Raw genomic sequence first — 14018 nt, forward strand, 5'->3', positions numbered from 1 at the left:
TGTATCACTACTGTTGTTCCTATCTAACAGATATCTTGTGTCCTACCTAACCATGTGTCACTACTGTTGTTCCTATCTAATATATATCTTGTGTCCTACCTAACCAGTGAACGTGTGGCTGTGACCGTCCTGTCAATACCTGTCATCACTGTTTGTTATCTTTTACTGCAGATAAAAACTGAGTCAACCTGAAGTGTGGGTGTCCGTGTGCCTTTCTTCTGGGGGGCGATGTGAAGTTGGTTCCACCAGGTGCCTGAACTATATAAACACTGCTAATACAACAATAGTGCTGGGTGTTTGTACTATATAAACACTGCTAATCCAACAATAGTGCTAGGTGTCTGTACTATATAAACACTGCTAATCCAACAATAGTGCTAGGTGTCTGTACTATATAAACACTGCTAATCCAACAATAGTGTAGATGTCTGTACTATATAAACACTGCTAATCCAACAATAGTGCTAGGTGTCTGTACTATATAAACACTGCTAATCCAACAATAGTGCTAGGTGTCTGTACTATATAAACACTGCTAATCCAACAATAGTGTAGGTGTCTGTACTATATAAACACTGCTAATCCAACAATAGTGCTAGGTGTCTGTACTATATAAACACTGCTAATCCAACAATAGTGTAGGTGTCTGTACTATATAAACACTGCTAATACAACAATAGTGTAGGTGTCTGTACTATATAAACACTGCTGATACAACAATAGTGCTAGGTGTCTGTACTATATAAACACTGCTAATCCAACAATAGTGTAGGTGTCTGTACTATATAAACACTGCTAATACAACAATAGTGTAGGTGTCTGTACTATATAAACACTGCTGATACAACAATAGTGTAGGTGTCTGTACTATATAAACACTGTTAATACAACAATAGTGCTAGGTGTCTGTACTATATTAACACTGCTAATACAACAATAGTGCTAGGTGTCTGTACTATATAAACACTGCTAATACAACAATAGTGTAGGTGTCTGTACTATATAAACACTACTAATACAACAATAGTGCTAGGTGTCTGTACTATATTAACACTGCTAATACAACAATAGTGTAGGTGTCTGTACTATATAAACACTACTAATACAACAATAGTGCTAGGTGTCTGTACTATATAAACACTGCTAATACAACAATAGTGCTAGGTGCCTGTACTATATAAACACTGCTACTACAACAATAGTGTAGATGTCTGTACTATATAAACACTGCTAATCCAACAATAGTGCTAGGTCTCTGTACTATATAAACACTGCTAATCCAACAATAGTGCTAGGTATCTGTACTATATAAACACTGCTAATCCAACAATAGTGCTAGGTGTCTGTACTATATAAACACTGCTAATCCAACAATAGTGCTAGATATCTATATAATAGATCTTCTCAATATATCATCAAATCCTTTATGATGAGACAATTTGACTTCAGGTGTTTCAGTGGTGGTCTGGAACAACATCCTGCAAAGCCTGTATCTCTCCAGGGTGACTGTATCTCTCCAGGGTTGGTGGGTGACTGTATCTCTCCAGGGTTGGTGGGTGACTATCTCTCCAGGGTGACTGTATCTCTCCAGGGTTGGTGGGTGACTGTATCTCTCCAGGGTTGGTGGGTGACTGTATCTCTCCAGGGTTGGTGGGTGACTGTATCTCTCCAGGGTTGGTGTGTGACTGTATCTCTCCAGGGTTGGTGGGTGACTGTATCTCTCCAGGGTTGGTGGGTGACTGTATCTCTCCAGGGTTGGTGTGTGACTGTATCTCTCCAGGGTTGGTGGGTGACTGTATCTCTCCAGGGTTGGTGACTGCTGGACCCTGATCAGACAGGAGTAGTTGGCTCTGCATTTACACTCACTCACCCACCTATCACCATCAATCACCACACACACACACACACACACACACCAGGACAACAATACATCATAGTCTATGGAGAATAAATAACTACACACCAGGACAACAATACATCATAGTCTATGGAAGATAAATAACTACACACCAGGACAACAATACATCATAGTCTATGTGGAGGATAAATAACTACACACCAGGACAACAATACATCATAGTCTATGTAGGATAAATAACTATACACCAGGACAACAATACATCATCGTCTATGTGGAGGATAAATAACTACACACCAGGACAACAATACATCATAGTCTATGGAGGATAAATAACTACACACCAGGACAACAATACATCATAGTCTATGTGAAGGATAAATAACTACACACCAGGACAACAATACATCATAGTCTATGGAGGATAAATAACTACACACCAGGACAACAATACATCATAGTCTATGTGGAGGATAAATAACTACACACCAGGACAACAATACATCATAGTCTATGGAGGATAAATAACTACACACCAGGACAACAATACATCATAGTCTATGTGGAGGATATCTTCTCTCTTTCTGTTTGTTTGTAGTTTCTCACTGTTTGAATTATGCATCTGTTTGTGAGAGAGCGAGAAACACAGACAGAGAGAGAGACATACAGAAGAGTCCCCTAAGCAAGCTAGACCTGGTGCTCTGTTCACAAACAGACCCGGCAGAGCCCCAGGACAGCAAACACATTAGGCCAACCAAATCATGAGAAAAAAAAGATAATTACTTGACACATTGGAATTAATGATCAAAATCAGAGCAAACTAGAATGCTGTTTACCCCTAAACAGAGAGTACACAGTGGCAGAATACCTGACCACTATGACTGACCCAAACTTAAGGAAAGCTTTGACTATGTACAGACTCAGTGAGCATAGCTTTGCTATTGAGAAAGGCTGCCGTAGGCAGAACTCAAATCAAATGTTATTAGTTACGAGCCCCTAACGAACAATGCAGATTGAAAAAATATGTACAAGAATAAGAAATGAAAATAACAAGTAATTAAAGAGCAACAGTAAAATAACAACAGCAGGACTATATACAGGTCAGTACCTGGCTCTCCAGAGAAGACAGGCTATGTGCACACAACCCACAAAATGAGGTGGAAACTGAGATGCACTTCCTATCCTACTGCCAAATGTATGACCAGTTAATTCATACTGTATGTTGTAGTCTGTCTAATAATTAAATCACACAAGACTGACAGCCTGTAATTTTATTAAAAGCATCCAGTTGATTACATGGCAGTTTAGAGAGGAACATCAAAACACTAATCTACATCATAATCAATATCATAACATTTATAATCAATAACATCATTATCTCTATACTACTAACAACACAACACTAATCTACATCATAATCAATATCATAACATTTATAATCAATAGCATCATTATCTCTATACTACTAACATCATAACACTAATCTACATCATAATCAATATCATAACATTTATAATCAATAACATCATGAGAGGTAAACAACAACAAACCCCTTTACTAAAAAAAAATTCAAAATACAAAGAATGAACAGATGATTATAATAATACCTGGACTAATAATGGAAACACTTCAAGATAAAGAATCTAAGAGACACTAAATAAGATAAAGAATCTAAGAGACACTAAATAAGACAAAAAAAGAAAGATAAGAAGCAATACTGGAACATGAAACAGACGAAATTGAGCTACTCTCTTAAAATAATTAAAAACCGATTGTTACCAAAATCCCATGTTACCCCAAAACCCCATGTTACCCCAAAACCCCATGTTACCCCAAAACCCCATGTTACCCCAAAACCCCATGTTACCCCAAAACCCCATGTTACCCCAAAACCCCATGTTACCCCAAAACCCCATGTTACCCCAAAACCCCATGTTACCCCAAAACCCCATGTTACCCCAAACCCCATGTCACCCAAAACTCCATGTTACCCAAAACCCCATGTTACCAAAACCCCATGTTACCCATAACCCCATGTTACCCCAAACCCCATGTTACCCAGAACCCCATGTTACCAAAACCCCATGTTACCCATAACCCCATGTTACCCCAAACCCCATGTTACCCAGAACCCCATGTAACCAAAACTCCTTGTTACCCAAAACCCCATGTAACCAAAACTCCTTGTTACCCAAACCCCATGTAACCAAAACCCCATGTAACCCAAAACCCCATGTAACCCAAAACCCCATGTTACCCAGAACCCCATGATACCAAAACCCATGTTACCAAAAACCAAAGTTACCCCATACCCCAATTTACCCAATCCCCATGTTACCAGAACCCCATGTTTCTCTGGTGGTAAAAACCAAACTAAATGAATAATGGTGGTTGCAGTCACTCCTTTTAGATTTCTTCCAAGGTTCTAGAAAGATAAACTAATTCTGAACTTGTTATTCAAATTAGAACCACTTCAGGTTTGTCACCACATTTTAAACACCAGTCCACTGCTGACCATCGATTTAAAACACAAAACTGACCTAAGATCAGCATGTAGGGTCATCTTCATTCTCCTCCTACTCCGTCCCCTGGGCTGCTCTCTCCTCTCCCGGTCCAGCTTCAGCTCTGGAGCTCAGAGAGACCATCTCCATGGCATTGACATAAAGATCCATGCTGCTCACCCTGTTCACTCTCTTCTGCCTCCTGGTGGGCTAGGGAGACACAGCACCAACAGTCAGACATTTACTCTCTAGTATCTCCATTCTCTCTCCCTCCCTCTCCCCCTCACCCTCTAGTTTAAATGACTTGTAACGTCTGAGTAAATGTCTTTACCTTGTAGTACAGGTAGGAGGTGGTGATGGCTGTCAGTAGGATCAGCAGCACTACAACGTGTCTGATGATGAAGGCTGGCAGAGGAGAGGCTGCAAACAGAAACACCTTTGATGAGGGGACTGATCATCATCACATAGATCTGTGGGAAATCTGTCAATGACTGATCTGTGGGAAATCTATCAATCTGTCAAAGTTATAAGTCTGGTTCATGTTCACTTACCTGTGATGGTGAGGGAGAGGAGCTCACTCTCAGAGGAGAAGTTATGAGAGAAAACATAATTCTCATAAACACAGCTGTAGGTCCCTTGGTGGGAGTCATCTGCAGCAGGGAAGAGGAAGGCAGCAGAGTGATTGACAGCTGGCTGGGTCTGGGTTCTGTTGGAGCCGGTGAACGTGAGGAGGAAGGAGCCTCCTGGGTACTGTGGCTGAGTGGAGCAGGTGATGGTGAAGTTGTAGCCCCTGAACATCTCGGGCCCCTGGTGGCCCCTGGAGACCCCTCCCATTGGGTCAGTCAGGAAGATATCAGGCTGGACCAGGTGATCTGAAACAAATCAAATTAGAGTTTATTTGTCACGTGCACCGAATACAACGTGCACCTGACAGTGAAATCCTGAATACAGCAGCTGTAGACCTGACAGTGAAATGCTTACCTACAGGCCCTAACCAACAGTGCAATTTTTAAGTAAAAAATATATATTATGTGAGCAACAGATTAGTAAAAACAACAGTAAAAAGACAGTGAATATAACCTCTCTACTATATATAACCTCTCTACTGTATATAACCTCTCTACTGTATATAACCTCTCTACTGTATATAACCTCTCTACTGTATATAACCTCTCTACTGTATATAACCTCTCTACTGTATATAACCTCTCTACTGTATATAGCCACTCTACTGTATTTTGCCTCTCTACTGTATATAACCTCTCTACTGTATATAGCCTCTACTGTATACAGCCACTCTACTGTATTTTGCCTCTCTACTGTATATAACCTCTCTACTGCATATAACCTCTCTACTGTATTTTACCTCACTACATACAGTAGAGAGGTTATATTCAGTAGAGAGACTATATACAGTAGAGAGGCTATATACAGTAGAGAGGTTATATACAGTAGAGAGGCTATATACAGTAGAGAGGTTATATACAGTAGAGAGGTTATATACAGCAGAGAGGCTATATACAATAGAGAGACTATATACAGTAGAGAGGCTATATACAGTAGGGAGGCTATATACAGGTGAGTGATCGCTGTCCTGATATCCAGAAGCTCTTTGTCTAATCTGAGGTGAGTGATCGCTGTCCTGATATCCAGGAGCTCTTTGTCTAATCCGAGGTGAGTGATCGCTGTCCTGATATCCAGAAGCTCTTTGTCTAATCCGAGGTGAGTGATCGCTGTCCTGACATCCAGAAGCTCTTTGTCTAATCTGAGGTGAGTGATCTCTGTCCTGATATCCAGAAGATCTTTGTCTAATCCGAGGTGAGTGATCGCTGTCCTGACATCCAGAAGCTCTTTGTCTAATCCGAGGTGAGTGATCTCTGTCCTGATATCCAGAAGCTCTTTGTCTAATCCGAGGTGAGTGATCGCTGTCCTGATATCCAGAAGATCTTTGTCTAATCCGAGGTGAGTGATCGCTGTCCTGATATCCAGAAGCTCTTTGTCTAATCCGAGGTGAGTGATCGCTGTCCTGATGTCCAGAAGATCTTTGTCTAATCCGAGGTGAGTGATCGCTGTCCTGATATCCAGAAGATCTTTGTCTAATCCGAGGTGAGTGATCGCTGTCCTGATATCCAGAAGATCTTTGTCTAATCCGAGGTGAGTGATCGCTGTCCTGATGTCCAGAAGATCTTTTTTGCCGTAAAATACGGTGGCAGAAACATTATGTACAAAATAAGTTACAAATAACACACAAAAAAAACACATAATAGCACAACTGGTTAGTCTAGTAAAACTGCTGCCATTTCTTCAGGCGCCATTATATTTTATAACAATAAAAGAGAACAAGATAAACCTCTTCAACTAGTTTCCTATAGATATGACAATAACATCAGCATGTAACAGTGCCAGCCACCCTCCCTCACAGGGCAACATGAGTAGTGGGCCTACAGTCACTGAGACAACATATGTTGATATCAGGCTGAAGCAGGACATCTGGAACAAGAGGAGAGAAAAATAAAACGTAGCTCCTCAACTACTTTCCTCATTTAGATATGACAATAACATGACATGTGACAGTGGTAGTGAGTAGAGACGTTCACTGAGGTATCACTCAAATACAAAGCATTCTGGGATATTTAAGTTGTATTTGATTCCTACTTGATCTATTTAGTAAAGCAGACTGACAAGCTAAACAGTCATCATGAGAGGTGCAGAGGAAGTTGTATGAATGAAGGAAATCAGTTGAATATAATTATAATATGTTGTTATTACCTGAGCAGATCACTGTGAGTTCAGGACGGAGATAATAACTTCTGGAACACTCCCTCAGTGAAGACTCAGACCCAGAACAGGAAACTTCAATCCCTCTAGTGGTGTTTCCAGGTGGTACTGAAACAGTGGAGCCACAACCCAACTGTCTACACACTACTGCAGCTACATCGTCCCAGTAGTAAGTTCCCACAGTCCTCCACTCTCGCTGGTCGTACCACTCCACTCCACCAGCACAGCGACTGCCTCCTCCCACCAGCCTCACATCATCAGGCTCTGAGAAAAGAAAAGAGAGAGACAGTAATCTTACTATTTTCTCACTAAAACACACCTATACTGTCTCTCATATTCTTCACTCCAGGTGAGAAACAATGTTGACTGAGTGACAAACTGTTTCTTACCTGAGCAGGTGAGTCCAACAGCATTACCAGGTAGGCAGGTGTTGTTTTCTCTGTCTGAGGTGTCACAGTCCAGGAGACGGGACTCTTTGCCTTTACACTGGAACTCTTTATCCCAGGTCTGACCCTCACCTTCTCCATAGAGCCCCCCCTGTAGAGCTGCAGGAGCCCCACAGCCAACATCCCTACAGACTACCTCTGCATCCTGCCTTTCAAAGTCAGCTTCACACACTGAGGCCCAGGACTGATTGGACTTCACCTCCACTCTCCCAGAGCAGAGACCAGCTCCATCCACAAGCCGCACAGACTCTGGAGAAAAAGAGTTGGTTGAACATTCAATCAGTTTTGTTGATGACATTGTCAAGGACTAAACACAAATATGTTGGATAAAAGATAGTAGTTTGCTATGTTTGATACTGTAAGAGGTAGAAATGGGTTCTTAGTCACTCAGGATCGGGTTGGGAATAATGCAGGCAGGAGACAGGAATAAGTTCACTTCACTTTATAGAAAATAAACAGCTGGACATCCATCAGGCAGCTTCACTTCAGTACCATCTGAACTACAATGATCTGCCCATGAACATCTCCCATAAACCAATATGACAAACACAAATATAATGTTTAAATACATCTGACATCTCTCCCTGTATTTAAATGAAATAAAAACACATAAAACATGATACATGGTAATATTGTATAATGTATAAATAAATCTCTCAATATGACCAGTCTCTTACCTGAACAGGTCACATGATGATAATATCCACCATCACAGACACCACGTCCTCCTATGATGTCACACTGTCTAATAGAAGACTCATGTCCACTACATCTTCTATATAGTGTTACTCCTCTTCTTCCATCTTCAATCAGAGGTCCTCTAGATTCAGCTACAGGATTCCCACAGTCCAGCTCTCTACACAAAACCTTAACCTCTCTCATTATGCTCCACCAACTAGAACATAGACCTGACCACTCTCCTTCATAGAAGACTTCCACTGTCCCAGAACAGGAAGTGGTCCCATCCACCAGTCTGACTGAGTCTTCAGCTGTAAACAGCAGAGAGGAAGACACAGTGGTGAGGACAGATGATGACAGTGATTCTGTTATTCTAACAGCAGTAATGCTTTGTGGTTGACAAGTATTAGTAGTTCCATAAAACACTACTTGTTATTGGGGTTTAGAATGGTTTGTATGGACACATGAATTTCTCCATGTGGGATAATAAAGTTGACTAATATTGAACTGCTATAATCACTGTAGATTTATACTCTACCTACCTGGTGGACTGACGCTTTGAGCCTGGAGATCTGAGGAGAAAGAGAGAGACAGAGGAGAAAGAGAGAGAAAGAGACAGAGAGATAGAGAGAAACAAAGGAGAAAGGGAGGAGTCAGAGGAAGAGAGAGACAGAGGTTAAATGAACATCAACATGACCTTTCATGATGTGATGGGGAAGACAGGCTTATCGTTGGTATGGTGCAACAACACCCATGTGTACATACACCATATATACAAAAGTATGTGGACACCCCTTCAAATGAGTGGATTCTATTTCAGCCACACCCCTTCCTGCCAGATGTATAAAATCAATCACTCAGCCATGCAATCTCCATAGACAAACATTGTCAGTAGAATGGCCTTAATGAAGCGCTCAGTGACTTTCAACATGACAACGTCATCGGATGCCACCTTTCCAACTCATACGGTCAAATTTCATTATCCCCCAACTCTTCTCTTCTCCTCTTCTGCCCCTCTCGTCTACTCCTCTCCACCCACTCTTCACCTCCCACTCTCTTCTCCCTCTATTCTCATCTCTTCCCCCCCTCTCTTCTCTCTTCTCCTCCCCCTTTCCTCTCCTCTTCACCCCCACTATTCTACTCTTCTCCCCCTCTTCTCCCTGTCTTTTCTCCTCTTCTCCCCCTGTCCTCTCCTCTTACTTATCTTCTCCCCCACTCTTCTCCTCTTCTCCCTCTCTTCTGCCCCTCCCTTCTCCACCCCGCTTTCCTCCCCCTCACCCTCTCTTCCCCTCTCCGTTCTCTTCTCCTCTTCTCCACCTCTACCCTTCTTCTCCTCTCTTCTCCCCATCTCTTCTCCTCTCCTCCCCTCTCTTCATCTCTTCTCCTCTTCACCCCCACTCTTCTCCTCTTCTCCCCCTCTCTTCCTCTCCTCTTTCCCCCATCTCTTCTCCTCTCCTCTTCTCCTCTCTCCCCCATCTCTTCTCCTCTCTCCCCCATCTCTTCTCCTCTTTCCCCATCTCTTCTCCTCTCCTCTTCTCCACCTCTTCTCTTCTCCCCTCTTCTCCCTCTCTTCTCCTCTTTCCCCCATCTCTTCTCCTCTCCTCTTCTCCTCTCCTCCCCCTCTCTTCTCCTCTCCTCCCCCTCTTTTCTACACCCTCATCTCTTCCCCTCCCCCTCTCCTATTATTTTCTCTCCTCTCTTCTCCCCTCTCCTCTTCTCCACCTCTACCCTTCTTCTCCCCTTTTCTTCTTCCCCCATCTCTTCTCCTCTCTCCCCCATCTCTTCTCCTCTTTCCCCCCTCTCTTCTCCTCTCTCCCCCATCTCTTCTCCTCTTTCCCCCATCTCTTCTCCACCTCTCATCTTCTCCCCTTACCCACTTCTCCCCTCTCTTCTCCTCTCCTCTCCTCTCCTCTTCTCCAACCCTCTCCTCTTCTCCCCCTCTCATCTTCTCCCCTTCCCCACTTCTCCCCTCTCTTCTCCTCTCCTCCCTTCTCCACCTCTCCTCTTCTCCCCTCTTCTCCAACCCTCTCCTATCCTCTTCTCCCCCTCTCATCTTCTCCCTTTCCCCACTTCTTCTCCTCTTTTGACAATCTCTTCTCCTCGTCTGCCCCTCCCTTCTCCACCCCGCTCTCCTATCCTCTACACTCCTCCCCCTCTCCCAGCTCCCCCTCTCTTCTCCTCTCCTCCCTCTCCTTCCTCTCTCTTCTTCCCTCTCCTCTTCTCCCCTCTCCTCTTCTGCACCTCTCCTCTTCTCCCCTCTCCTCTTCTCCCCTCTACTCTCCTCTTCTCCACCTCTCCCCCTCTCCCCTCCTCTTCCCCTCTCATCTCCTTCTCCCCCTCTCATTCTCCCTCCACTCCACTCCTCTTCTCCCCCTCTCATTCTCCCTCCACTCCACTCCTCTTCTCCCCCTCTCTACTCCTCTCCCTCCCCTCTCTTCTCTTCCCTCTCCTCTCCACCTTTCCTCTTCTCCCCTCTCCTCTTCTCTCCTCTCCTCTTCTCCCCCTCTCATCTCCTCTTTTGACACTCTATTCTCCTCTTCTCCCCCTCTCATTCTCCCATCCAATCAGACGTGTCTCACCTCAATATGGATCTAGTCCAATCAGATGTGTCTCACCTCAAAATGGATCTGGTCCAATCAGATGTGTCTCACCGCAACACGGATCTAGTCCAATCAGACGTGTCTCACCACAACATGGATCTAGTCCTATCAGATGTGTCTCACCTCAACATGGATCTAGTCCAATCAGATGTGTCTCACCTCAACATGGATCTGGTCCAATCAGATGTGTCTCACCGCAACATGGATCTAGTCCAATCAGACGTGTCTCACCGCAACATGGATCTAGTCCAATCAGATGTGTCTCACCTCAACATGGATCTAGTCCAATCAGACATGTCTCACCTCAACATGGATCTAGTCCAATCAGACGTGTCTCACCTCAACATGGATCTAGTCCAATCAGACGTGTCTCACCTCAACATGGATCTAGTCCAATCAGATGTGTTCACACTGATATTGATCTAATAGACAACAGTGATTTTTTTAATGACACAGAATAAACACTAAAAAACACATTACATTTAAATAGCTGTAATAACTTAGCTCTGTACACTATTCTGATTAGATGCTATTTAATGCTGAGTTTGGACACAGGTTTCTATAGGAACACTAAGGCACCTGGACCACATATTGAGATGTGTCTTTAGTTAAGTAAATCAGCTGTTACATAAGGTGACAGTTGTAGGACTGCTGAGATGGGAGACTCTGTCCATAGGACAACAATCAGTCGTATATTGCACAAATCTGGCCTTTATGGAAGAGTGGCAAGAAGAAAGCCATTTCTTAAAGATATCCATAAAAAGTGTCGTTTAAAGTTTGCCACAAGCCACCTGGGAGACACACCAAACATGTGGAAGAAGGTGCTCTGGTCAGATGAAACCAAAATTGAACTTTTTGGCAACAATGCAAAACGTTATGTTTGGCGTAAAAGCAACACAGCTGAACACACCATCCCCACTGTCAAACATGGTGGTGGTAGTATCATGGTTTGGGCCTGCTTTTCTTCAGCAGGGACAGGGAAGATGGTTAAAATTGATGGGAAGATGGATGGAGCCAAATACAGGACCATTCTGGAAGAAAACCTGATGGAGTCTGCAAAAGACCTGAGACTGGGACGGAGATTTGTCTTCCAACAAGACAATGATCCAAAACATAAAGCAAAATCTACAATGGAATGGTTCAAAAATAAACATATCCAGGTGTTAGAATGGCCAAGTCAAAGTCCAGACCTGAATCCAATCGAGAATCTGTGGAAAGAACTGAAAACTGCTGTTCACAAATGCTCTCCATCCAACCTCACTGAGCTCAAGCTGTTTTGCAAGGAGGAATGGGAAAAAATGTCAGTCTCTCGATGTGCAAAACTGATAGAGACATACCTCAAGCGACTTACAGCTGTAATCGCAGCAAAAGGTGGCGCTACAAAGTATTAACTTCAGGGGGCTGAATACTTTCGCAAGGCACTGTAAATGATATTCTTCCATTTTAAACAGCCTACCAGGCTCTTCCACCATCTCTACTGATCTGGTCTGCTTGATGATGAACAAAATGTAGACCACAGCATGATTATTATATGACTACCACATCTCTGTACCCCTCACACACAATCCATGTTTGGCAGAAGCTCTTTTCAATTACAAATGAACCCTTCGCCTACAATTTCTGCGAACGTGTGGAAATCTGTAACGTCCGATCAGTTTGGCCTGTAAACGATGGAAATATGAGACTCAGGAACACGATGATGTTCTCCGTTTTGTCCTACGACCCCATAAGCATCGTCTGAAGTCATACAGTCCATCTGTCAACTTCTGTCTGTAGTGTCAGAACCGTTTGGGCGACACGCTAACATGACCCCACTATGGAAAGGTGAGTCTCTCAGGAAGACATACAGGTTGTTGTGATCTAGGACACACTAACATGACCCCACTATGGAAAGGTGAGTCTCTCAGGAACACATACAGGTTGTTGTGATCTAGGACACACTAACATGACCCCACTATGGAAAGGTGAGTCTCTCAGGAAGACATACAGGTTGTTGTGATCTAGGACACACTAACATGACCCCACTATGGAAAGGTGAGTCTCTCAGGAACACATACAGGTTGTTGTGATCTAGGACACACTAACATGACCCCACTATGGAAAGGTGAGTCTCTCAGGAACACAGACAGGTTGTTGTGATCTAGGACACACTAACATGACCCCACTATGGAAAGGTGAGTCTCTCAGGAACACATACAGGTTGTTGTGATCTAGGACACACTAACATGACCCCACTATGGAAAGGTGAGTCTCTCAGGAACACAGACAGGTTGTTGTGATCTAGGACACACTAACATGACCCCACTATGGAAAGGTGAGTCTCTCAGGAACACATACAGGTTGTTGTGATCTAGGACACACTAACATGACCCCACTATGGAAAGGTGAGTCTCTCAGGAACACAGACAGGTTGTTGTGATCTAGGACACACTAACATGACCCCACTATGGAAAGGTGAGTCTCTCAGGAACACAGACAGGTTGTTGTGATCTAGGACACACTAACATGACCCCACTATGGAAAGGTGAGTCTCTCAGGAACACAGACAGGTTGTTGTGATCTAGGACACACTAACATGACCCCACTATGGAAAGGTGAGTCTCTCAGGAACACAGACAGGTTGTTGTGATCTAGGACACACTAACATGACCCCACTATGGAAAGGTGAGTCTCTCAGGAACACAGACAGGTTGTTGTGATCTAGGACACACTAACATGACCCCACTATGGAAAGGTGAGTCTCTCAGGAACACAGACAGGTTGTTGTGATCTAGGACACACTAAAATGACCCCACTATGGAAAGGTGAGTCTCTCAGGAACACAGACAGGTTGTTGTGATCTAGGACACACTAACATGACCCCACTATGGAAAGGTGAGTCTCTCAGGAACACAGACAGGTTGTTGTGATCTAGGACACACTAACATGACCCCACTATGGAAAGGTGAGTCTCTCAGGAACACAGACAGGTTGTTGTGATCTAGGACACACTAACATGACCCCACTATGGAAAGGTGAGTCTCTCAGGAACACATACAGGTTGTTGGGATCTAGGACACACTAACATGACCCCACTATGGAAAGGTGAGTCTCTCAGGAACACATACAGGTTGTTGGGATCTAGGACACACTAACATGACCCCACTATGGAAAGGTG

At 43.5% G+C, this 14018-nt stretch overlaps 1 protein-coding gene and 1 long non-coding RNA gene across 2 annotated transcripts in view; both read right to left on the bottom strand.

Annotated features, from left to right (window-relative positions):
- The window catches only part of LOC118936767 (uncharacterized), an 85201-nt gene that overhangs the window by 56306 nt on the left and 14877 nt on the right, over positions 1-14018 (bottom strand). The window lies entirely within an intron of this gene.
- On the bottom strand, positions 4435-8485 carry LOC118941399 (CD5 antigen-like). Its single transcript, XM_090211769.1, has 6 exons — positions 8261-8485; positions 7527-7832; positions 7129-7401; positions 4911-5231; positions 4691-4779; positions 4435-4569 (listed from the first exon to the last, which is right to left on the bottom strand). Exons 1-6 carry the CDS (start codon positions 8463-8465, stop codon positions 4435-4437), a joined length of 1329 nt encoding a protein of 442 aa, XP_090067895.1. The 5' UTR covers positions 8466-8485.

Source organism: Oncorhynchus mykiss, chromosome 19 (genome assembly GCF_057628025.1).
Source record: "Oncorhynchus mykiss isolate SJ-2025 chromosome 19, ASM5762802v1, whole genome shotgun sequence".
Classification (NCBI taxonomy): Eukaryota; Metazoa; Chordata; class Actinopteri; order Salmoniformes; family Salmonidae; genus Oncorhynchus; species Oncorhynchus mykiss.